Source organism: Apteryx mantelli, unplaced genomic scaffold (assembly GCF_036417845.1).
Source record: "Apteryx mantelli isolate bAptMan1 unplaced genomic scaffold, bAptMan1.hap1 HAP1_SCAFFOLD_20, whole genome shotgun sequence".
Classification (NCBI taxonomy): Eukaryota; Metazoa; Chordata; class Aves; order Apterygiformes; family Apterygidae; genus Apteryx; species Apteryx mantelli.
Genome location: NW_027118553.1, coordinates 8796457 through 8820517, shown reverse-complemented (window position 1 = coordinate 8820517; position 24061 = coordinate 8796457). Strand labels below are relative to the sequence as shown.

General features: G+C 53.5%; 1 protein-coding gene across 1 annotated transcript; it reads right to left on the bottom strand.

Moving 5' to 3' along the window:
* Positions 1-13727: 13727 nt before the first annotated feature.
* Positions 13728-14627, bottom strand: LOC136996124 (olfactory receptor 14C36-like; the record flags this gene model as incomplete). The annotated part of the gene is made up of 1 exon (XM_067317114.1): positions 13728-14627. A coding segment is annotated over exon 1 (900 nt), but the record flags the coding sequence as incomplete, so codon positions are not given.
* Between the last annotated feature and the right edge of the window lie 9434 nt (positions 14628-24061).

The following is a 24061-nucleotide window of genomic DNA, read 5'->3' as shown; positions in this document are numbered from 1 at the left end:
GAAAGTTAGGCTCTGATTCAGAGTCCGGATCAACAGGGTCCATGGGCAGGAACAGGCATACCTGCAATACAGCTGCAGGCAAGCCCACCTGCAACGTAGCTCCAGACGGGACTGAAGGCCCAGGCCTGAGCTTAGATGGGGTTTCCTGGACATGTGTGTGGAGGCTCGTGGTGAGGCTGGTGAGGGCCATGAAGCCCTGACAACAGCCTGGCCAGGAGGAGCTCTGCGGAAAAGGCCCTGGGGGTCCTGGTGCACAGCCAAGTGAACGTCAGCCAGCAGTGCGGCCTGGCAGCGAGGAAGGCAGCAGCTTCCAGGGCATGGCCAGGAGATTGAGGGAAGTGATCACCTGCCATCACTCACTGCTCGCTAGACCACATCTAGATGCCACATCCAGTGTTGGGTCCCAAATAAAGGCAAGACAGTGACTAACTGGAGCCAATTCAGTAGAAGGCCTTCCGGATGCTCAGGCAGCTGTCGCACAAACTTTTGTGTCCATGGGACCAGCTGCTCCTGCCCCTCCAGCCAGGGCAGACAGCGAGGAGACTGCATCTCATGAAGGGCAAGTCCAACAGGGCCGAGAGGAATCATGTCCAGTGGCAGCCATTGCTGCAACAACAGGAGCAAAGGAGGCTCCTGGGAACCTCCAAGGTAAGAGGTGGACAGGAACCAGGAGGAAATATCCGTAGCTCTGCTCCCTTCAGCCCCTGACACGTGAGGCCCTTGTGCTTCTGGGAGACGTTGGGGGGCCCTCTCCCCTCAAGGTACAGAGCCTGGCATGTGAGGGGGACTCACCCTATCCCCAGGACAAGTCTCCATGGCTGGGAGGAAATGCCAGGTGCTCGACCTCTTCCTCCCCCCTGACCATCGCAGGAGGCTGGAGGGACCAGCTCAGGCAAGCAGGATTCTCTAAACCTTAGAGAATCAGGGAACAGAGAGTCGCCTGCAGGGAGGTGAGGGGAATCCCATTTGTGGGATCTCTCCTGACTTTGCATCATGACTTTGGAGGAGGCCTGATGATTCCTCTGCCTCAGTTTCCTTTTCAAAGCAGCATGTCCCAGAGTTTAGGTGACCAGAGTTATGGGGAAAGTTGAAGGCCAGGAAGTGTTCACAAAGTTTCCAGCAGCTCAGAAGTTTCAGTCTCCTTTGAGAGCCAATTCCGCACTGCTCACTCTCTGCAGTCCCTAGGGAGAGATCAGCTGCAGCAGGAGCCTTGAGAGACTCGTTAGTGCTTTAGCCCTCAGGACATTCCAGAGGGCAGGGGACATTCAGGTGTTGTTGGACATGCACCACAGGTGCTGCTGGTAGAAGACAGCAAGGGCGGAGCAATGCCTGAGCCCTGGGTGGTGGTTTGCAGAGAGCTCAGGGAAGAGAAGGATGTGGTGGGGAAGAGGCAGAGGATGAGACCCCAACCTGGATCATCATTGCCCGGCACCATCAGCGCAGAGGTCAGCACCTCATCCTGAGGACTGCAGGTTTGTGCTGTGTCTTCTGAGTCAGGTCTGCTCCTTTTTAGCTGCTGAGATTTTGCATGGTGGCATCTATGGGTGAGAAAGGTGATGGGCATTTCCCTTCCTGGGAGTCTTCTCCTGCAGCTCCCTCTTCCCTCCACACATTTCTTCCAACTCCCTTGTTAGCTGAGCAGAGTCCTGGGGAGCTTGCCAGTCGGCACAGAGTTAGAGTTTGTGCCTTTGCTGCCCCTGAGCCAGCCCAGAGACCTGCTGAGGGGCACCAACACCTCACCTGGGAGGTCGGATCCAGCAGAGGGCTGTGTTTCTCAGGCAGGGACATTCCCTGGCCGTGCCCCCAGGCACGTCCCAGGCATTTACCGCAAACAGGATGGGAACAATGCTCCTCCCTAACCTCACCCACCGCTCACCATTGAGACACCCATCCTGCGACACACTCACTGTCACAGTCTGAGCGAATGCTTTCTCTCCTCTAACTCCACTCCAAGCATGAGTGCACCCAGGTCTGCCCAGGGCTGTACTTCAGGGCAGTGTCCCTGTGCCCCAGGGTGTTGTGTGCCTGGGGCAGTGACTCTGCTGCCTGCAAGGGTCAGCACTCAGCCTGCCCATGGAGCTCCCCACAGCGCTGCGGGGAGAAACTCTTGGTGCGAGCAGAGACCCCTGGCAGGGCAGGTACTTTCTCCCATTGAGAGGCTGCTGTGTGGGTCAGGGCTGGGGAACATATCCGGAGGTGACTTTTCAACAGGAATGCCAAGGCAGGGGATACCTGAAAGGGAAGGAGCTGTCATGAGCCTGTGCTTTCAGTTCTTTTCTGTTTGGGTGGAGTGAAATGGGATTGGATCTGTCAGGTTTACACAGAGGACGGAGGCTCCAAAACAGTGTTATTGAGAGAGGATCAGTTCTGGGAGGGACTCAGCAAATGCCTTCATCCACCCCTCAGCCTAAGGACAGAGCCAGCATCACCTTTCCAGCCTCAGCAAGGTTTCTCTCACCTGCTTTGTAGCACCTCCAGACACGCAGGTGCCCCTGGGCAGAGCCCTTCACCCAGGAGGTTTCTTCAGGGCAGAGCTGAGCACCCAGTTGGTGGGATGGGGTCTGTGAGCACTGAGAGGGGAGAGATGTGGGGACAGAGAAACAGCTCCCCACAGGGACGGCTCCAGGCAGCAGAGTCATGCTCAGAGTGTGAGAGGAAACCATCAACTCCAAGGCCTCCTCTCCTCTCCCAGCCAGCACAGCCCTCTGCTCTCAAGGCTGGGGGGTGCAGGGCAGGAGTCATTTCCTCAGCAGCCAGACATCCAGGCGAGAAGACACTCCTGAGTGCCCTTCTGTCCCTCCCTGTCCCTGCCTCCCTCCACACAAATATCATGGTATTGCTCCATGTTTCCCACCTGTCCATGCTGCCCTTGTCCTTCCCCTTGGACTCTCTGGGAAGGGGGGTTTCTGATGCAGTTCAGACGCTGATCCTGTGGGTCCTGCCATGCAGACGCGTCCTTGACAGTGAGGTGCCCAAGTACCTCTCCAACCTGTGGGTCTCTGGGCAATGTAGTGTGGGGGTGTGGGAACGAGCCAACTCTCTTGTCAGGACATCCCATCCTTCGGACATTCCGCCATTTCCCTGGGTTGTCTGCCTAGGCTGCAAGCTGCCCTCCACAAGGACACAGCTCTCCCATTGCAGCTTCATGATATCTAGGTGCCCCATGGAGAAGCCACCTAGATCCTGTTGCCACGCTGAGACTTGCTGCTGGGTGGCTGGATGTGGGCAGCTGGAAGGAGCCTGATGTGTTGCTGGCTAGAAGGGGAGGGCTGAGACCTGCCTCACATCCCCTCAGAAAGAGTGCTGATGGGCACTTTGCAAGTGCATTCCTCTGCTCTCCATCGTGTGGTTTCTTTTCCGGGTAACACGAGTGCAACTGTCCTCCACCTCCGAGGTGGGAGCACAGGGCAGCTGGGAACAAGGCAGCTGGACAGGCCAGCTCTGCTCCTTCTGCCCTAAAGCCAGAGTGAATCCTTTTGCCTCTCCAGGATCACAGCTGCTCCCTCTGAGTGCAGCAGCAATGCTGAGGATTTCTACCTCTAAGAATCCTCCTCAGGTGTGACAGGGTCAGCTAAAGAAAACCAAAAATACTTAAAGGTATTCATGAACTCACATTATGTGGAAGTGGGAGTGAAGATGCTGAAAATCCCTTCAACATTATGAGTGGACGAAATCTGACTGGAAATGGGAATATAACAGTTTAGTCACCCCTGTTCCCGTGTCCGCAGTGCTGTAGGTCAGGGCTGACTCCTCTGGAGCCCACGGGCAGAGACCCCTGCTCCTCATGGCAAACCCAGCCAGCACAAACCAGAGCTCAAGCCATGGAGTTCAAGGACGGTGCTGCTGAGATGGGGAGAGGTAATGTGTGTGTGTTTGGGGAGGGTTTTATGAGGAAGTTTTTCTCAGAGAAGTCTGCCCTAACTTGTCAATGTCTCTTCTTCCTCGGACAGTCCCCCTGTGCCCTAAAGGAACAAATGTCCAACAGCAGCTCCCTCGATGAGTTCCTCCTCCTCGCATTTGCAGACACGCGGGAGCTGCAGCTCTTGCACTTCTCACTCTTCCTGGGCATCTACCTGGCTGCCCTCCTGGGCAATGGCCTCATCATTGCAGCTGTGGCCTGCGACCACCACCTCCACACACCCATGTACTTCTTCCTCCTCAGCCTCTCCCTCCTTGATATTGGCTCCATCTCCACCACTGTCCCCAAATCCATGGCCAATTCCCTCTGGAACACCAGGGCCATTTCCTACTCAGGATGTGTTGTTCAGCTCTTTTTCATTCTCTTTTTCATGTTGGCTGAGTATTCTCTTCTCACAGTCATGGCCTATGACTGCTATGTTGCCATCTGCAAACCTCTGCACTACGAGACCCTCATGGGCAGCAGAGCTTGTGTCAAAATGGCAGCAGCTGCCTGGGCCAGTGGTTTTCTCAATGCTGTGCTACACACTGGGAACACATTTTCAATACCACTCTGCCAAGGCAATGTCCTGCAGCAGTTCTTCTGTGAAATCCCCCAGATCCTCAAGCTCTCCTGCTCAGATTCCTACCTCAGGGAAGTTGGGGTTATTGTGTTTAGTGCCTCTTTAGACTTTGGGTGTTTCGTTTTCATTGTGCTGTCCTATGTGCAGATCTTCAGTGCTGTGCTGAGGATCCCTTCTGAGCAGGGACGGCAGAAAGCCTTTTCCACGTGCCTGCCTCACCTGGCCGTGGTCTCCCTATTTGTCAGCACTGTAATATATACCACCCTGAAGCCCCCCTCCTTCTCCTTGCCAGCCGTGGATCTGGTGGTGGCTGTTCTGTACGCATTGGTTCCTCCAGCAGCAAATCCCTTCATCTACAGCATGAGGAACAAGGAACTCAAAGACGCACTGAGGAAACTGGTTCAGTAGGTACAATGTCAGCACCAATAACCGTCCTGTGTGCATCTGCTCCTCATTCCCGGCGTATTTGGCATCATTGCTATGTTTTGTTCATGTCTTTCTTTCTTATTTTTCTTTGTTACATTCTTGTAAAAGAAAAGATATTTTGCTTCGTGCCACTTGTCCTCAGGAATCTCTCATTTGAATCTGATCGAGAGACTGTGTTGAAGCAGGAAGCCAGGCTTCTCCCTTCATCAGCAGATGGAGGAACCTCCGAGCCTGCTAGTCTGATCTCCTTGGATGCCCCCGGTGCGATGAGGAGAGTTTCCCTTTGCAGTGTGTCTTTTGGTGCTGACACCAAGGGAGCTCAGGGGCACCGAGTCAGGCTCCGACGAGTACATGCATGGCCAGACCATGGGTCCCGTGTCCATTAGGAGAGCTCAGCTCCCCTGGCCACAGTAAGGGTATGATTTCACACCACTCTTCTGCGAAGGTGGCAGCTGGCTGTCACTGTGGTCTGGTCCCTTCCCTCTACAGAACTCCAACACTCAAAGAGGAGTGGGAGTGACAGGGAGGAGATTCTGGACAAAGCCTTTGGGAACAGACCCTCTGCTCCTCAGGACCATTCCCCCACTACCACAGCAGGCATTTCCTTACTGCAGCCTTTGCGTGTGGGCTGCAGCTTTCTTGGAGACACATCCACCAACAACAGCAGGACTTTCTCTTCTCAAGGCCTTTCCAAGTCTTGCCTTTCTTCAGAAGCTGCAGTCAAAAATACGCCCAAAGACATTGCAAAGACATTTATGGGTGCACCATAAAAGGGCCTGCTGCTCTGCTTGTGACCTCCATGGGATGCAGGGGACAAGCTCAGAGTCTCCATGTGATCTGTTAGGGACTGAGGGCTGGATGCAGGGTTCATCTGTTGGTGACCAGTGTCAGCGGAGCTGGTGAAAGATCTCTGAATTTCCTGCCCGAGGCTGCCCCAGAGGTGACAGTGGTGATGAGAGATGCCCATCCTTGTGGAGGGGAATCTGAGCCCCCAGGAGAGCTCAGGGGATCTCCAGGCACAGCGTGTGCCTGGTGTGGGCAGTGTGTGGAGCCTCACAAAGTGAGGGATGGTCCATGGTGGAGTAACCAGAAGGTAGAGCAGTAAATGCAGGTACACATGGGGAAACGAGTGCTCTGCAATGCCCAGAGAGGCAGTGGGGAGCCAGGAGGCGCAGGGAAGGGGCACTGGAGAGTGATTCCTGCACCCTCGGTGAAACACCACAGGCCGGAGCTAGTGCACACCTAGACATGTGTCCTGCCATTGCAAACGCCCTGGGATCACTCTGAGCACTGCCCATGAGCACAGACATGCACCAGCAGTATCAGTCGTGTTTTGCCGTGTCTAGCTGGATCTGCTTCCTGCTGTGACCAGCATGGCCAGGGCCAAGTCAGGAGTCACCCCATGGCCTCATGACCCTGCAGCCGCTCACTCTGCAGAGCAGCACTGCCAGTGGAGGGCACTGTGGGGAGCACAGGGCAGGGGTGCAGGAACAGCCAGGCCAGCATGGACACACTGACCTGGGGAAAGGCTCTCTGGGGAGCAGGGATGTCCCAGGAGAGAAGCAGGGCAGCGTTCAGAGATAGGGAATGAGAACGAGAAGCAGGTTTCCCTGTGCACCAGCTGGGGGCAGGCAGCTCTGTCCCCGAGGTAGCAAGAACTACCGGAGGGGCTGCAGGGCCAGGGCTCTTGTGCTGTGCTGAGCAGCGGGGTGGGCATGGAGGGCCTGCAGGCAGACAGGGAGGGGGATGTGCTGGGCACAAGAGCAGGGGAGAAGAGAATGACTGGTGTCATTACATGGCTTTGTCCCCCTTACTGGGGAGCTGCTGCCCTTGTCCTTGGGCCTGGCCCGAGTCACACTGTGGACATGCCTGTGCCTGGCCCTGCACCTCTCAGGTCCTGACCTGACCCTGTCCCCGTCCTGCTGACCTGACTCCCCGTCTCTGCCTTGGACCTGCCTCTGCACTACAGGCAAGAAAGCTTTGTCAAGGGAAGCCAGGACCCGAGCAGATCCCAGAGAAGGCTGTAGGTACAAAAGGTGACCCAATATCCATAGCAGCAGCTCTTGCCTAACAGCCAATTTAAAGGTGTAGGGGGAGTTTTGGATTTGGACCCCTACCCAGGTAAAAGTGCACAGAAAGTCTTAGCTGGATGAAAAAGCAAGGACAGCCACCTGGAGTATGATTTTATGATGCATAGTTATGACAACAGGTGTTTCCGTGTCACAGAAACACTTGAGTGTTTATGCACCATTTGTGGTGGGGTTCCTGCTACAAAGAGGGTGTTGCTGGGATCAGCAAAAGCAGGGCTGCTCTGTGCGGGAAGTAGAGGCAGGAGCTGAGGGTGCTGGGAAAGCAGGCAGGGAAGTACACCACTGACGAGAGGTCCCATCCTGCAGTGCCCAGACAAGAGGAGCGGAGCAGGTTTGGGGATAGTAACTGGGGTCAGGCACAGTCCAGCGATGGGCAGACAAGACTGGAGGGCTCCAACCAGCCCTGCTTTGTGTGGGAGGTTGGACTGGAGACCTCCGGAGGTCCCTTCCCACCAAAACTCCTCTGTGACTCCATGAATTCTTGCTCCTCAGCCTCTGCTCCGGCATAGCTGGCATAGGGACGAGAGCACCTAGGGCAGGGCAGAATGAGCCTGGATGGGAGAACGTCAGGGAGAAGATCCAAAGCTCAACCCTGGCTCAGCCCTGAGTTTTGGAAAACTCCCTCACGCACCCTGAGAGGCTCCGTCTGCCTCTTCCCCCCTGCCCTGTGCTCCCCTCCCATCAGCCAAAGCAGAGTCCAGCATCTCCTGGGGACTCTTTTCCCCATGGGGAGGGGAAGAAGGGCCTTCACCAGCCCCACACTGCCTTTTCCACCCACAGCCTTTGCAGTTGCATGTGCCTGGCTCTGCCCTCTTGCCTTCCCCACAGTCATGGCTGCACTGAAACCAATGAAAATCCCAGTGCTCCTACCCTCGAGCTGACATCCACCCCAAACCTGGAGCCTGGTTGGCCACACAGGCATCTCCCATCCAGTGCCCTGGCTGCGCAGCTGAGGGCAGGGGTCTTCACCCCAATTTCCCTGCTCCTCCCCCTGCTCCCGGCAGCCCTCCTGCTGCCAGACTGCCCTGGGGCCTGAGGCAGCTCCAGCTCCTTCCAGGGCTGTGCTGGAGCCTTTCAGGAGTGGGCTGAGGTGGGGCTGGCACCAGAGACCTCAGACATGAAAAGGGCTGGGATATCATTAAATGACTATTAAATGATCCCGCAGAGTCTGGGGGATCTGAGCACCCAGCTCCTGCCCAGCCCAGGCTGAGCCCAACGTGGGTTTTAGCGGACACCATGCTCTGGAATCTGCTGCGCTGTGGTGCAGAAGAGAGGCCGTGCAAGGCTGGCCTTCTCTCCTGTGTCCGGATACGGAGACCAGCAGGAGGATGGAGCTGGCCATGGAGCACCCCACAGCTGGGGTGAGCAGCCAGTGCTGGAAAGGGGTGATGTGAGGGGCTGGTCTGGGACGATGGCCATGGGGCAGCTTCCCCAGTGTGTCCATGCAACACAGGGAACAACCTGGGCTCTTCTCTCCTGCACCCTCCATGTCCTGGTGCCTTTCCCAGGAGACCTGCATTTGCCCTGCAAGCACACGGCCATGTGCTCCCACACTGCCGTTCACACTGAGTAGCTGAATGGCAGCATTTTTCCTCTCCCACGGCCATGTGTGCCTGTGCCAGGCTGAGGTATTTGATGTGCATCTTCCAGGGGAAGGTAGCAGGTGGGGGAGGCTGCAAGAGATTTTGAGGATCCAAAGCAGTGGGTTCTGGAGTGGGGGGGATTATCTGCACCTGAGGAGGACCTCAGTGAGGCCATGATTTATAAATACCATCTGACGGGCCAGTAAAGAGTTAACAGGACTGAAGAATTTTGCCAGCTGATATGTGCAAGGCTGTGGAATAGAAGAGTTATCAGGATTAAAGAAGTCTGCCACCTGATAAGGCTGTGGAATTGAAACTGCACAGACCCCCAGGGAGGGAGGAAGCTATACGGCGGTGTTGTGGTCTTGCCTCGCTAGCAGGGTCCTTCCAAGCAGACAAACAAACAGTCCTGTGATTGTGAAACTCGCAGAGGTCAGCAAAAGCAGTGTTTGCCCAGAGCCCCAGCCATATAAAGAGAGACTTGGCAGCTAAGAGAGTTTGAGCAGGGATGGGAACATGACCTGACCATCCTCTCCAGCTGGACCATGAGTATTTCCCCCCCCCCCTTTTCCTAGGACCCTGGGTTAAGGTGACTCCTCGAGGTTGAGAGTCCTCTCACTAGGAGAGTGAACAAGAAAGCTTTCAAGTCAGGATAAGCAGTGCTTCCAATTAATAACGCACTAATTGACGGTTTGGGGTTATCCTTTCTAAATTAGTAATCGCATTATTTTAATGGATGTTACTAATCCAAGAGCTTGCGTGAGGAAATAAACATATTTTTAATTATGTTACTGTCTCAGTCATTACTATTGAACCTTCATAGCGTGACAGTGCTGTCCTACGTGCAGATCTTCACTGCTGTGCTGAGGATCCCCTCTGAGCAGAGCCGACACAAAGCCTTTTCCATGTGCCTGCCTCACCTGGCTGTGGTCTCCCTGTGTGTCAGCACTGGCCTGTTTGCCTACGTGAAGCCCCCCTCCATCTCCTCCCCAGCTCTGGATCTGGTGCTGGCTGTTCTGTACTCGGTGGTGCCTCCAACAGTGAACCCTCTCATCTACAGCATGAGGAACAAGGAGCTCCAGGAGTCAGTGAGGAAACTGTTTCAGCTGGTCCTCGTTCAGCAGCAATGAGCTGCCCATCTCTCCTCACAAGCAACTCCCAGGTTATCTCAGTTTATCTCCAGTAACTCTTGTACTTTGGGCGTTGTGTCTGTGATAGCCATGTTTGTACACAAATGTCTGAATTCATCCCACTTCTCCAGAGGCGCAAAGCCCATCTGTCTGACCCAGAGGCCTTCTGTAAAGCTGCTGATCACTGTGTCAGAGCTGGCCTCCCAAGTAGCACCGCTGTAATAAAAGGGGATCTCCTTAGTACTGTGCCTGAAGGTTGGGCTCTTCTTCCCAAGCTGGAGCCAAGAATGTGCTCAGGGAATTGTCCCGAAAAAGGCCCTGTTGCCGTGCCTGCGTTTTCCATGGGCTAAGGGGCATCAGCTGTTTTGGGTGATGTGTGAGGGAATGAGGGCTGGATTCATTTGTCACTTGTGGGTGCCCAGTGTCCCTGGAGAGGGTGAGTGGTCAAGAGGTCTCTTCCAGGGACTGTCCCACCTATTAGGGGGCTGGTGATGGATGCCCATCCTTCTGGAAAGGAGTACTGAGCCAGAAGAAGAGCACAAGGGATCTCCAGGGACAGCACATTCCTGGGATGGGCAGTGAGTAGAGTCTCCCAAAGCCAAGTGGAGCCACCCAAAGCAAAGGGCTAAACCAAGGAATGCAGCAAATCAGGGCTCTGCAATCTCAGGAGAGGCAGTGGGCTGGGTCTATGACACCCCTGAGCCCTTGGAAATGCCCTGTGATTGCTCCAAGCATCCTCCGCGGCCACAGACCCTGGGGAGGGTGTTGTCAGGTGCAGTGATGCTGGTCCAGCTGGGCCTGCCCTGACCAGCATGGCCACTGCAGAGTCACCCCAAAGCCTGCTCACCATGCAGAGCAGCACTGCCAGCCTGGGACCCTATGGAGAGCACAGAGGAGGGTTGCAGGAATGGCCATCGAGGCCAGCATGGACACACTGACCTGAGGAAAGGCCCTCTGGGGAGCAGGGATGTCTCCGGAGAAGAGCAAAGGAGCAACTGTGTGCTTGTGGGGAGGAATAAATGAAAACCTGTTTCTGTGTGTGTCAGCTCAGGGCAGGTTTCTCTGTCACTGGAGCTGCCTGAGGAGCCCTGCGGCCAGGAGTCTTGTGCTGTGCTGGGGAGAGGGGCTGCGCAGAGGGGCTGCAGGCAGCCAGGGTTAAGGATCTCCTGGTGATGAGAGCAGTGGAGATATGGAGTGAGTGGCCTCCATTTCCTTGTGCCATTGCTGGCCCCCAGCCCGCTGGGGGCTGATGGGGAGGCTGACACCCCTCTCTGCCCCCCACGACCTGCTGTGCCCTGCAGAGGGGCTGTGGCTCTGGGGTGAGTGCCCAGAGCTCTGCAGTCCCCTGTGGTGGGCACTGCTGCAGGGCCACCGCCAGCCTGGGCTGCTCTGCTGGGTGGTCTGGGGAGAGGGCAGGGGAGGTGGGGAGAAATGGGGAGGGTCTGGGCTGGGCTGGAAAGGACCCAGGAGAGGAAAAATGCCAGCAGGCAGCTCCTGCGTGTGAACGGCAATGTGGGAGCACATGGCCATGTGCTTGCAGGGCAAATGCAGGTCTCCTGGGAAAGGCACCAGGACATGGAGGGTGCAGGAGAGAAGAGCCCAGGTTGTTCCCTGTGTTGCATGGACACAATGGGGAAGCTGTGCCAGGGCCATCGTCCCACACCACCCCTCACATCACCCCTTTCCAGCACTGGCTGCTAACCCCAGCTGTGGGGTGCTCCATGGCCAGCTCCATCCTCCTGCAGGTCTCCATATCCAGAGACAGGAGAAAAGACCATCCTTGCATGGCCTCTCTTCTGCACCAGACCCCAGCACATCCCACAGCATGGCTGTCTGCTAACAGCCCCATAACTGGGAGGCCTCAGGCAGAGCTTCCCCTGGAAAGCTGAGGCAAAGAAGATATTTAATGTCCCAGCCCTTTCCATGTCCAAGGTCTGTGGTTCCAGCTCCACCTGAGCTCTGGCTTTCCTGACTCCATCCCTGTGTGCACAGACAAGGTCTCAATGCTCCCCTTTTGCAGCCTGTCCCCCTTCCACCCTTGTGCACTTCCTGCCCGGCACCCTGAGCACTGGTGCTGCACCAGGGCAGAGATGGAGGATCACATGGACCGACTCCACAGGGAGCTCCCCAGGGAAAAGCTGTGCCCAGATCCAGCCTCAGCCCCAGCCCCAGCGTGGCAGAGGGGAGCTGCCCTCTCCCGACCCACCCTGCCGGTGCCAGCCCCACCTCAGCCTGCTCCTGAAAGGCTCCAGAGCAGCCTTTGAGGGAGCTGGAGCTGCCTCTCCTCACTGTGCATCATAAAGTCTGACCCAAGTGGCTGCCCTCACTTTTTCGTCCAGCTAAGACTCTGCGTGCAGTGTTAGCTGAGTAGGGGTCCAAATCTGAAGCTCTCCTTACACCTTTACATTGGCTGCCAGGCAAGTGCTGCTGTGGATATATGGTCATCTTTTGCACCTAAAACCCTCTCTGCGTGCTGCTCGGGTCCCAGCATCCCTTTCTAAGGCTTTCTTGACTGTAGTGTGGAGGCAGGTTTGAGGTAGAGATGCGAGTTAGGTCAGCAGGATGGGGACAGGGACAGGTCCGGACGTGAGAGGTGCAGGGCAAGGCACAGGCATGTCCACAGCATAGCTCAGGCAAGGCTCCAGCCTGTGATTCTTCCCTGAGGGTGCAGGAATCACTCTCCAGTGCCCCTTCCCTGCACCTCCTGGCTCCCCACTGCCTTTCCTGAGACTGCAGAGCCCTCCTTTCCCCATGTCTACCTGAATTTAGTGCTCTACCTTCTGGTCACTCCACCGTGGACCATCCCTCACTTTGTGAGGCTCCACACACTGCCCACACCAGGCACACACTGTCCCTGGAGATCCCCTGAGGTCTCCTGGGGGCTCAGATTCCCTTCCAGAAGGATGGGCATCTCTCATCAGCACTGTCACCTGTGGGACAGCCTCAGGCAGGAAATTCAGAAACCGTTCACCAGCTTCACTGGCACTGGTCACCAACAGATGAGCCCTGCATCTAGCCCTCAGTCCCTAACAGATCACACGGAGACTCTGAGCTTGTCCCCTGCATTCCATGGAGGTCACAAGCAGAGCAGCAGGCCCTTCTATTGTGCAATGTTTTTGGGCATATTTTTGACTCCCGCTTCTGAAGAAAGGCCAGACTTCAAGCACGTAATGGAGGGGATCCCCTTTTATTATACCAATGTTCTTTTGCAGCCAGGTCTGGCCTAAATGCACCCAATGCGTGGTCCTGCCTGAGATCACAGGAATGCACAGGTAAGCACAATCCTTCCACCACCATGTTACAGGAGCACTGAGTGCATACACACGCATCAGAGCAAGGCAGGACAGTGTGCAATTGCAGCCCCCAAGTGAAGGCTGCAGCAAGGAAATGCCTGCTTTGGCAGTGGGGGAATGGTCCTGAGGAACAGAGGGTTTGTTCCCACAGACTTTGTCCAGACTCTTCTCCTTTCCACTCTCGCTCTGCTTGGAGTGTTGGAATGCTGTAGAGGGAAGGGACCAGCCCATGGTGACAGCTGGCTGCCACCCTCACAGGAGAGGGGTTTGAGATCATATCTGACTGTGGCCAGCAGAGGTGAGCTCTCTTAAGGGACATGGGACCTGTGGTCTGCCCACACCTGTACTCATTGGAGCCTGACTCTGTGCCCCTGAGCTCCCTTGTTGTCAGCACCAAAAGAGACACTGCAAAGGGAAACTCTCCTCATTGCACTGGGAGCATCCAAGGAGCTCAGACTAGTGGGCTCTGAGGTTCTCCCATCTCTGCTGATGAAGGCGGAAGCCTGCTTCAACACAGTCTCTCAGTCAGATTCAAATGAGAGATTCCTGAGGACAAGTGGCACAAAGCAAAATATTTATTTCTTTTAGGAGAATGTGACAGAAAAACACAAAAGAAAGAAAGCCATGAGCAACACCTAGCTATGTTGCCAAATACCCTGGGAATGAGGAGCAGATGCACATGGGAGAGTTATTGGTGCTGACATTGTACCTACTGAACCAGTTTCTTCAGTGCATCCTTGAGCTCCTTGTTCCTCATGCTGTAGATGAGAGGGTTCAGTGTTGGAGGCACCACCGAGTACAGAACAGTAACCACCAGATTTACAGCTGGGGAGGAGAGGGAGGGGGGCTTTAGGCAGGCAAACATTACAGTGCTGACACACAGGGAGACCACAGCCAGGTGAGGCAGGCACATGGAAAAGGCTTTGTGCCGGCTCTGCTCAGAGGGGATCCTCAGCACGACTGTGAAGATCTGCATGTAGGACAGCACAATGAAAACAAAACACCCAGATCCTAAACAAACACTGATCAGAAGTGCCCAAACCATCCTGAGATACGATTCTGAGCAGGAGAGCTTGAGGACCTGGGGAACTTCACAGAAGAACTGGTCCACCACATTGCCTTTGCAGAGTGGTATTGAAAATGTTTTAGCAGTGTGCAGCACAGCATTGAGAAAACCACTGGCCCAGGCAGCTGCTACCATTCTGACACAAGCTCTGCTGCCCATGATGGTCCCGTAGTGCAGGGGCTTGCAGATGGCAGCAAAGCGGTCGTAGGCCATGACAGTGAGAAGAGAATACTCCGCCAAAAGGAAAAACACAATGAAAAAGAGCTGGACAACACATCCCAAGTAGGAAATGACCCTGGTATCCCACAGAGAATTGGCTATAGATTTGGGAACAATGACAGAGATGGAGCCAAGATCAAGGAGGGAGAGGTTGAGGAGGAAGAAGTACATGGGGGTGTGGAGGCGGTGGTCGCAGGCTACGGCTGTGATGATGAGGCCGTTGCCCAGGAGGGCAGCCAGGTAGATGCCCAGGAAGAGCGAGAAGTGCAAGAGCTGCAGCTCCCGTGTGTCTGCAAATGCCAGGAGGAGGAACTCATTGAGGGAGCTGCTGTTGGACATTTGCTCCTTTCGGACACAGGAGAACTGTGCAAGGAAGAAGAGACATTGACAAGTTAAGGCAGACTTCTCTGAGCAAACATTTCTCATAGCCTCCCTCAAACACACACACGTTACTTCTCTCCATCTCAGCAGCAGTGTCAATGATTCCGTGGCTTGACCTCTGGTTTCTGCTGGCTGAGAGTGTTACGAGGAGCATGGACCTCTGCCCGTGGGCTCCAGAGGAGTCAGTCCTGACCTACAGCACTGTGGACATGGGAACAGGGGTGACTACACTGTTATATTCCAAGTTCCAATCAGATTTCATCCACCCATAATGTTGAAGGCATTTTCAGCATCTTCACTCCCACTTCTAAATAATGTGGGTTCATGAATAGTTTTAAGGCTTCTTCGGTTTCCTTTAGCTGACCCTGTCACACGGGAGGAGGATTCCTGGAGGTAGAAATCCTCAGCATTGCTGCTGTACTCAGAGTGAGCAGCTGTGATTCTGGAGAGGCAAAAGGATTCACTCTGGCTTTAGGGCAGAAGGAGCAGAGCTGCCCTGTCCATCTGCCTTGTTCACAGCTGCCCTGTGCTTGCACCACGGAGGTGGAGGACAGTTGCACTCGTGTTACCCGGAAAAGAAACAACACCTCAGAGAGCAGAGGAATGCAAAGTGCCCATCAGCACTCTTTCTGAGGGAATGTGAGGCAGGTCTCAGCCCTCCCCTTCTAGCCAGCAACACATCAGGCTCCTTCCAGCTGCCCACATCCAGCCACCCAGCAGCATGTCCCAGTGTGGCCTCAGTATCTAGGTGGCTTCTCCATGGGGCACCTAGATATCATGAAGCTGCAATGGGAGAGCTGTGTCCTTGTGGAGGGCAACTTGCAGCCCAGTCAGAAACCCCAGGGAAATGGCAGAATGTCCTAAGGAGGGGGTGTCCTGATGAGAGACCTGCCTCATTCCCAGCCCCCCACACTGCATTGCCCGGAGACCCACAGGTTAGAGGGGCACTTGGGCACCTCACTGTCAAGGACACATCTGCATGGCAGGACCCGCAGGGTCAGAGTCTGAACTGCATCAGAAACCCCCCTGCCCAGAGAGTCCAAGGGGAAGCACAAGGGCCGCATGGGCAGGTGGGAAACATGGAGCAATACCATGATATTTGTGTGGAGGGAGGCAGGGACAGGGAGCAACAAAGGGGCACTCAGGAGTGTCTTCTCGCCTGGATGTCTGGCTGCTGAGGAAACGACTCCTGCCCTGCACCCCCCAGCCTTGAGAGCAGAGGGCTGTGCTGGCTGGGAGAGGAGAGGAGGAGTTGGAGTTGAAAGTTTCCTCTCACACTCTGACCATGACTCTGCTGCCTGCAGTCATCCTTGCAGGGAGCTGTTTCTCTGTCTCTCCCCTCTCAGTGCTCACAGACACCATCCCACCCACTGGGTGCTCAGCTCTGCTCTGCAGAAACCTCCTGGGTGAAGAGCGCTGCCCAAGAGCACCTCCATGTTTGCAGGTTCTAAGGAGCAGGTGAGAGAAACCTTGCTGAGGCTGGAAAGGTGATGCTGGCTCTGTCCTTAGGTTGAGGGGTGGATGAAGGCATTTGCTGAGTCCCTCCCAGAACTGCTCCTCTCTCAGGGTCACTGTTTTGGAGCCTCCGTCCCCTGTCTAAACCTGACAGATCCGATCCCATTTCACTCCACCCAAACAGAAAAGAACTGAAAGCACAGGCTCATGACAGCTCCTTCCCTTTCAGGTATCCCCTGCCTTGGCATTCCTGTTGAAAAGTCACCTCCGGATATGTTCCCCAGCCCTGACCCACACAGCAGCCTCTCAATGGGAGAAAGTACCTGCCCTGCCAGGGGTCTCTGCTCGCACCAAGAGTTTCTCCCCGCAGCGCTGTGGGGAGCTCCATGGGCAGGCTGAGTGCTGACCCTTGCAGGCAGCAGAGTCACTGCCCCAGGCACACAACACCCTGGGGCACAGGGACACTGCCCTGAAGTACAGCCCTGGGCAGACCTGGGTGCACTCATGCTTGGAGTGGAGTTAGAGGAGAGAAAGCATTCGCTCAGACTGTGACAGTGAGTGTGTCGCAGGATGGGTGTCTCAATGGTGAGCGGTGGGTGAGGTTAGGGAGGAGCATTGTTCCCATCCTGTTTGCGGTAAATGCCTGGGACATGCCTGGGGGCATGGCTAGGGAACATTCCTGCCTGAGAAACACAGCCCTCTGCTGGATCCGACCTCCCAGGTGAGGTGTTGGTGCCCCTCAGCAGGTCTCTGGGCTGGCTCAGGGGCAGCAAAGGCACAAACTCTAACTCTGTGCCGACCGGCAAGCTCCGCAGGACTCTGCTCAGCTAACAAGGGAGTTGGAAGAAATGTGTGGAGGGAAGAGGGAGCTGCAGGAGAAGACTCCCAGGAAGGAAAATGCCCATCACCTTTCTCACCCATAGATGCCACCATGCAAAATCTCAGCAGCTAAAAAGGAGCAGACCTGACTCAGAAGACACAGCACAAACCTGCAGTCCTCAGGATGAGGTGCTGACCTCTGCGCTGATGGTGCCGGGCAATGATGATCCAGGTTGGGGTCTCATCCTCTGCCTCTTCCCCACCACATCCTTCTCTTCCCTGAGCTCTCTGCAAACCACCACCCAGGGCTCAGGCATTGCTCCGCCCTTGCTGTCTTCTACCAGCAGCACCTGTGGTGCATGTCCAACAACACCTGAATGTCCCCTGCCCTCTGGAATGTCCTGAGGGCTAAAGCACTAACGAGTCTCTCAAGGCTCCTGCTGCAGCTGATCTCTCCCTAGGGACTGCAGAGAGTGAGCAGTGCGGAATTGGCTCTCAAAGGAGACTGAAACTTCTGAGCTGCTGGAAACTTTGTGAACACTTCCTGGCCTTCAACTTTCCCCATAACTCTGGTCACCTAAACTCTGGGACATGCTGCTTTGAAAAGGAAACTGAGGCAGAGGAATCATCAGGCCTCCTCCAAAGTCATGATGCAAAGTCAGGAGAGATCCCACAAATGGGATTCCCCTCACCTCCCTGCAGGCGACTCTCTGTTCCCTGATTCTCTAAGGTTTAGAGAATCCTGCTTGCCTGAGCTGGTCCCTCCAGCCTCCTGCGATGGTCAGGGGGGAGGAAGAGGTCGAGCACCTGGCATTTCCTCCCAGCCATGGAGACTTGTCCTGGGGATAGGGTGAGTCCCCCTCACATGCCAGGCTCTGTACCTTGAGGGGAGAGGGCCCCCCAACGTCTCCCAGAAGCACAAGGGCCTCACGTGTCAGGGGCTGAAGGGAGCAGAGCTACGGATATTTCCTCCTGGTTCCTGTCCACCTCTTACCTTGGAGGTTCCCAGGAGCCTCCTTTGCTCCTGTTGTTGCAGCAATGGCTGCCACTGGACATGATTCCTCTCGGCCCTGTTGGACTTGCCCTTCATGAGATGCAGTCTCCTCGCTGTCTGCCCTGGCTGGAGGGGCAGGAGCAGCTGGTCCCATGGACACAAAAGTTTGTGCGACAGCTGCCTGAGCATCCGGAAGGCCTTCTACTGAATTGGCTCCAGTTAGTCACTGTCTTGCCTTTATTTGGGACCCAACACTGGATGTGGCATCTAGATGTGGTCTAGCGAGCAGTGAGTGATGGCAGGTGATCACTTCCCTCAATCTCCTGGCCATGCCCTGGAAGCTGCTGCCTTCCTCGCTGCCAGGCCGCACTGCTGGCTGACGTTCACTTGGCTGTGCACCAGGACCCCCAGGGCCTTTTCCGCAGAGCTCCTCCTGGCCAGGCTGTTGTCAGGGCTTCATGGCCCTCACCAGCCTCACCACGAGCCTCCACACACATGTCCAGGAAACCCCATCTAAGCTCAGGCCTGGGCCTTCAGTCCCGTCTGGAGCTACGTTGCAGGTGGGCTTGCCTGCAGCTGTATTGCAGGTATGCCTGTTCCTGCCCATGGACCCTGTTGATCCGGACTCTGAATCAGAGCCTAACTTTCTAGCTCTACCTTAGATCTACCTCATCGCTATGGAGCTGCCTTGCAATTAGGGGGCTTTGTATGACCCTGGTTACTGTCAGTGGACCTGATCCTGATTTGCCAAGGTGTGATCCCGGCTTGACCTCGGAGCTGTCTTGACACCAAGAACTTTCCTGGTGATCTGGAGTCTTGGCTGAACCTGGCTACCATCTCCAGGTCTGCCCTGCTCTCCTCACTGGGCTACGGTGGGGCTTGACCCTGGCTGGTGAGACCCTTGCCTTTTTGGCCTTGTCATCATGTTTGGTTCCCGGCTCCTTGTCCCTTTGGGAGCAGCCGGCCCTTGCTGCTGCTTGAAATCTGCCCACAGCCTGTATTGTTGCTTCTTACTTCCCGGGGGCAAGATTTGGCATTGATCTTTGCTGAATGTCATATGACTGCATGCTGCCTGTTCCTCCAGACCTTCAAGGTCCCTCTGGATGGCTGCCCCATGCTTGGGCACATTGACTGGTAACACTCTACTTTGGTCTCCTCTGCAGACCTCCTCCAGGTGAGCGTGTCGTGGGGGGGGTGGTATTATTATTATTATTATTATTATTATTATTATCATCATCATCATCATCATCTCTGGGTTTATTGCAAAGAGATTTATTGAAGATGGAGTTACAGTGTAGTCACAGCGAGCGAATCTTACTGCACATTTGTTAGTGCCCAAGTCTCGGTTTCTTACCACTCCAATGGTTTCCTGACAGAGGTTCTCTTAACTCCCGGAGAGTAACCTTGAGAGGCGTCCCAACTCAAGGGGAGATTCTCCGCCGTGCAGCCCGCTGCCGTGCAGGAGAGCTCAACGGGCTGTAGGCTGCAGCGTTATTTATGGGCACGGAGTTTAACTCATGGTCATACAATATTTGGTGTGGAGATGTACCTTTTTTTGCTGACCTCATGCTGTGTTGGGGAAAATATACCCCTTTTTGCTGATCTCATGCCCATTTCTGGCCTCACCAGTTGCAACCAGTGTGGCCTAGCTCCTCCTGGTCAGCCCTGGGCACTGTCAGTTCTTTGTGGTCAGCTGGGGCCTGCGATAAGGGTGGGGAGGGGGTAGTTGTGCTCCACTACACTTTGGGCCCGAGATGGGGGGGGAGGTAGTTGTGCTCCACCACAGGTCCTTGTACACAGCCTTGGCTGTTGTAAGAGTGAGGGGTGGGAGAGGAGAGGGTAAAGAAAAGTTTGTCAGGGAGGGAGGTTTATATTAATAAATGGAAGAAGTAAGCATGAAGATGAAACTTGGTACTAGAGAACCAATAAAGTACATTGTTATTGCTGATCAAGTTGAAGGCCTCCTCTTCCTCCACCAAAAAGATCCACAAAAGATTAATGTGCACTGATTCAGTCCATGCTATTCCTTAAGTGACTCAGGACCAAGGAAATGTGTTGTCTGTCCTTTTAGGTAAAAGATCTGCATGGATTTGTGTAGCCCTCTTTGCCTTTCAGGCTTCCAGGATTGTTAAAACAGTAGTGAATTATGTAGTGGGAACAAAAGTGAGAAAGGGTTTGTTAAAGCAGCATAAGAGAAAACTTGAACCAATGTCTGCATTTGTTTCTCTGTAGGCCACTAAGCTTATGTTAATCTTTTGATATTTCAGTGTGGAAGTCATTCAAACCCACAGCTGAAAAGTGAGGTTACGTTGTCCCAGTTATTTTTCTCCATTGCTCTTACTGTGCTGGCCAGGAAATCTTCTGACCTACTGAACTCAGTTATGTCTCCAGGACCTTTGGCTTGAGCCAGCAAAGGTGCTGCAGTGCTGTGGTGGCAAAAAGGGATGCTGCCCACAAGTGTGTTTCATAACACGACAGCGAGATCACTGGAGAGTTTATTTGCAATCTGAGTTAGAAGGCAGCACACAAGGAAAGATGAAACCATTGGAATGAGTGAAATAACAAAAATAAATATCATATATGTACTGGCGATAATGCTGTAACTTTACCTATCCAGTTTGCAGTTCTTTATATACAGCTCCTGTGTTTCAATGCCCATGTTAAGTTTTTGCCTAAAAATACTGTTCTACTCCTTCTTCCCCTCCTGCCTTCTTTGCTAACTGTTGACCAGTCTCAGCTGAGCATGACAAATGTAGAGATCTCCATATTTTTGAACTCTAGGCATCATGAAAGTGAGGGTTGGGGTGATGAAGGTATCTGGACAGGTGAGTGCTGAGGGAGAAAGTTGCAATTCTCCCCCATATTGTCTACCTGACCCCTTGCCCTGCATGCATTTGGCTGGCCAACGCCCATGTGATGTGCTGTGAGAACCATCACTTGCCCAGCCAGCATGGTGGGGACCAGCAGCCAGGGGGGCGAGAGGGGGTAGGGGGGAAAGAAAAGGTAAAATCATTAATCTTTGTCTTCCTTGGTAACTTTATTTTTAAACATCTTGGTTTGTGATTATTGTTCTAGAAATGGTGATTGTCACCCAGCATGATACAGGCCAGGGCTCTAAACAGCAGGAGAGCCAGGCTACAGGCAAAGGTCTCCCCTGGAGCCTGCAGGAGTAGGTGCTCTGGAGAAGTTGGCAGCTCCTACCCTGGGCCTGTCCGCTCTGTTTGCTAGCACCACCTCCCCTGAAGAAAGATGCACACCGGCACCTTTTCACTTCTTTAATCGCATAGGATTCATTGACTCAAGTGAGGTAGGTGGAGGGGGACCAGAACTGCCTGAGTGTTGCTCATCTGATCAGACACACAGAGAAATGCATCCTGGGAAAGGATGCTTGGAACTCCTGGTAAGCAGGTGGCCTGGTTTTAAAGTGCTTCCTGTTCTTTCTGCCTGAAAATCCACATTTCTTTTAGACTGAAGGACATCATATCATGATGTTGTGCATGATCATTGTTTCCATTCCAAATTCAACAGTCAGGAGGTTGCTGTCAGCTCAGGGAGCTGGAAGATGCTGCTCATAAGCCTGTCTCCATGGCAAGAGCTCCTGCTGGTCTCATTCAGACACTGGTTTTTGTCTCCTCGTAAGACTCTGTAGCTCCCAGGAGGTGGTTCTACATCAGCCTGACTGCAGCTCATGCCCTTCTCCTAGCCTCCTTTCTTGTAACGCTTCTTTTTTTTTTTTTTTTTTTTTTTTTTGCAGGAGTTGGGGGGAAGAAATGTGTTTCCTTTCTTTCATTGTACTTAAGAGGAACAGTTATTGTACACTTGTTGATTAGTGTAAACACTTCCTTTAGTTGGGTACAGTTACCAAATATAAACAATGCCACAGCCTGAAATGCCCCATTGGAGGCACTAAAAGCATTTCAACACTTCTATTTGTACACCTGTGCCTTTTTCTTAAGAAGAAAGTTATAGCATAAATAGACTTGGTGCTGTTCTGTTCCTTTTTACTTTTAGGCAGGAAATGTATTCTGTTCTTTGGCATCCCTCTATTACAGCATCTGGACCTTTAGGAGAAGCACTTGAGAGCTCTTAAAGTATGGACAGACATGTTACATGGTTGGACGCTCATCTGCCACATAAGAGGATTATCTCCATTTGGGTTATGTGATGGCTGCCTCTGTGGTCATCTACCAGTAATGTCTAGTCAGTGCCCACATCTACTGCTAGCACTTTCCTCCCGGGGACCAGAACTGCCTAAGTGTTGATCATGTGATCAGACACACACAGAAATGCATCCTGGGAAAGGATGCTTGCTGCTTTGTTCATGAGGTGGAGGCTTGTCTGCTTATGTGCTTGAGGTACCACCTGCAGGCAATGGCCTTTGATCTTCCTGAGCAAGGAACCTGGTTGGAAGGAGCCTCTGGAAATGAGACAGCAGGCTGTGAGCTGTGGAGCTCTTCAGACAGACGGAAGGTTGTCACCTCTTATAAAATGAACTTTGAAATATTGATTCATAACCAGGCTGCTTTGACAGTGCCTGCCCTCAGCTTTCCTGCCTGTGCTGTGCTGCTTGTGTTCAATGCTGACTTGGACACCAGCATCTGGGAAGCCCAAAGGACAGCACCAACTATCATTTATATTCCTCATGTCCATGTACAGTGGGAGGCTCCTGAAGTCCCATTGAAAGCTGCATTTACTACACTGTTACAGAACAGTCCAGCACAGGCACCAGTTTGGTAGCTTGCAACACCAGCTGGATGCCATGCAAATGTCCCCAAAGAGCTATTCCTATCAGTAGTTTTCCTTCTTCAGTTTCCTGTTCAGTTATGCATCCCTGAAGCACCTGAATGCTGTGCTTTCCCAAGCGAATGGATACTGTCATCACGTGGGCACCCTACCTCAATCTTCTAGAATTTGCTGCAGCAGAAAACACTGAAAACATTTGTCCAGAGTATTTTCTGAGTCCAGAGATTCACTCAGACCCAGCCTTCCCACATTCCCCCACACACAGGCTTAATAGACAGATGTATAATTTTGCCTGAAGAATAATTCTGGCAATTTCAGGATAGTTATTTCTATGCTGAGTCAAGCGTATGCAACGTTTGCAATGTGCAAGGCAATCAAGATCTGTTGACCAATAGCATGTCTTCTGACAGTCTGCCATTGCAAAAGATAGGTGTCACAGTGGTCATAATAGGAATGGATTTAGCATTTGAATGCCTTAACTACAGTATCAGTTCTTTCTTCATAAGGGCCAAATCTCTACAAATTAGGAATCTGAATTCCATCCTGTTTTTGGTAACTTTGGGAAGACAACCATACTGATTTCCATCAGCAGACTTCAAAAGGAGTACATCCTCCACTTTCTAGACTTCTGGGAGTTGGCATTAGCAAGTTACACTTCTGGTGATGATGTTTTCCTGAATACAGAAACACAAATCTTAACCGGATGTGTTTATCACCCATCACCCTTTTCTGCAGAGATGCTGCCCAGCTGGGCACTGCCCAGCCTGTATCACTGCAGGGTGTTGGTCGGCCCCAGGGACAGGACCTGGTGTTTGTTTAGTTTTGAATTTCACAAAGGTACTGGCCACCCATTCCTCCCACCTGCTGAGGTCCATCTGGATGGCAGCCCTTGAGCTTAGGACTGTTTTCCTGATTAAGTGCCATCTGCAAATGTGATGAGAGTTGTGTTCTGCAGGTCACTGATGAACATGTTGGACAGGACAGGTCCCAGTATAGAGCCCTGTGTACTCCACCTGTCACTGGCTTCCAGGTAAAGCACCACTCATTCACAAAAGCCCTCTGAGCTCAATCATCCAACCAGCTTTTAACCCATCCGGTTGTCTGCCCAGCCTATCATAATGCCCAATTTGTATACAAGAATATTCTTGGAGACAGTGTCAAACTCCTTGCTAAAATCATGGTAAATGACACCCACTACTCCCCTCTCCTCACCAAGCACAGATCTTTTATCACAGAAGGCAATCAGGTTGGTCAGGAATCATTTCTCTGCACTAAAACCATGCTGATGGTTCCCAGGCACCTTCTCCTCCTTCAGGTGTTCAGAAATGTGATGCAAGACGATTCACTCCATGAAAGACTCCTCACCAAAGTGAGGCTGAAC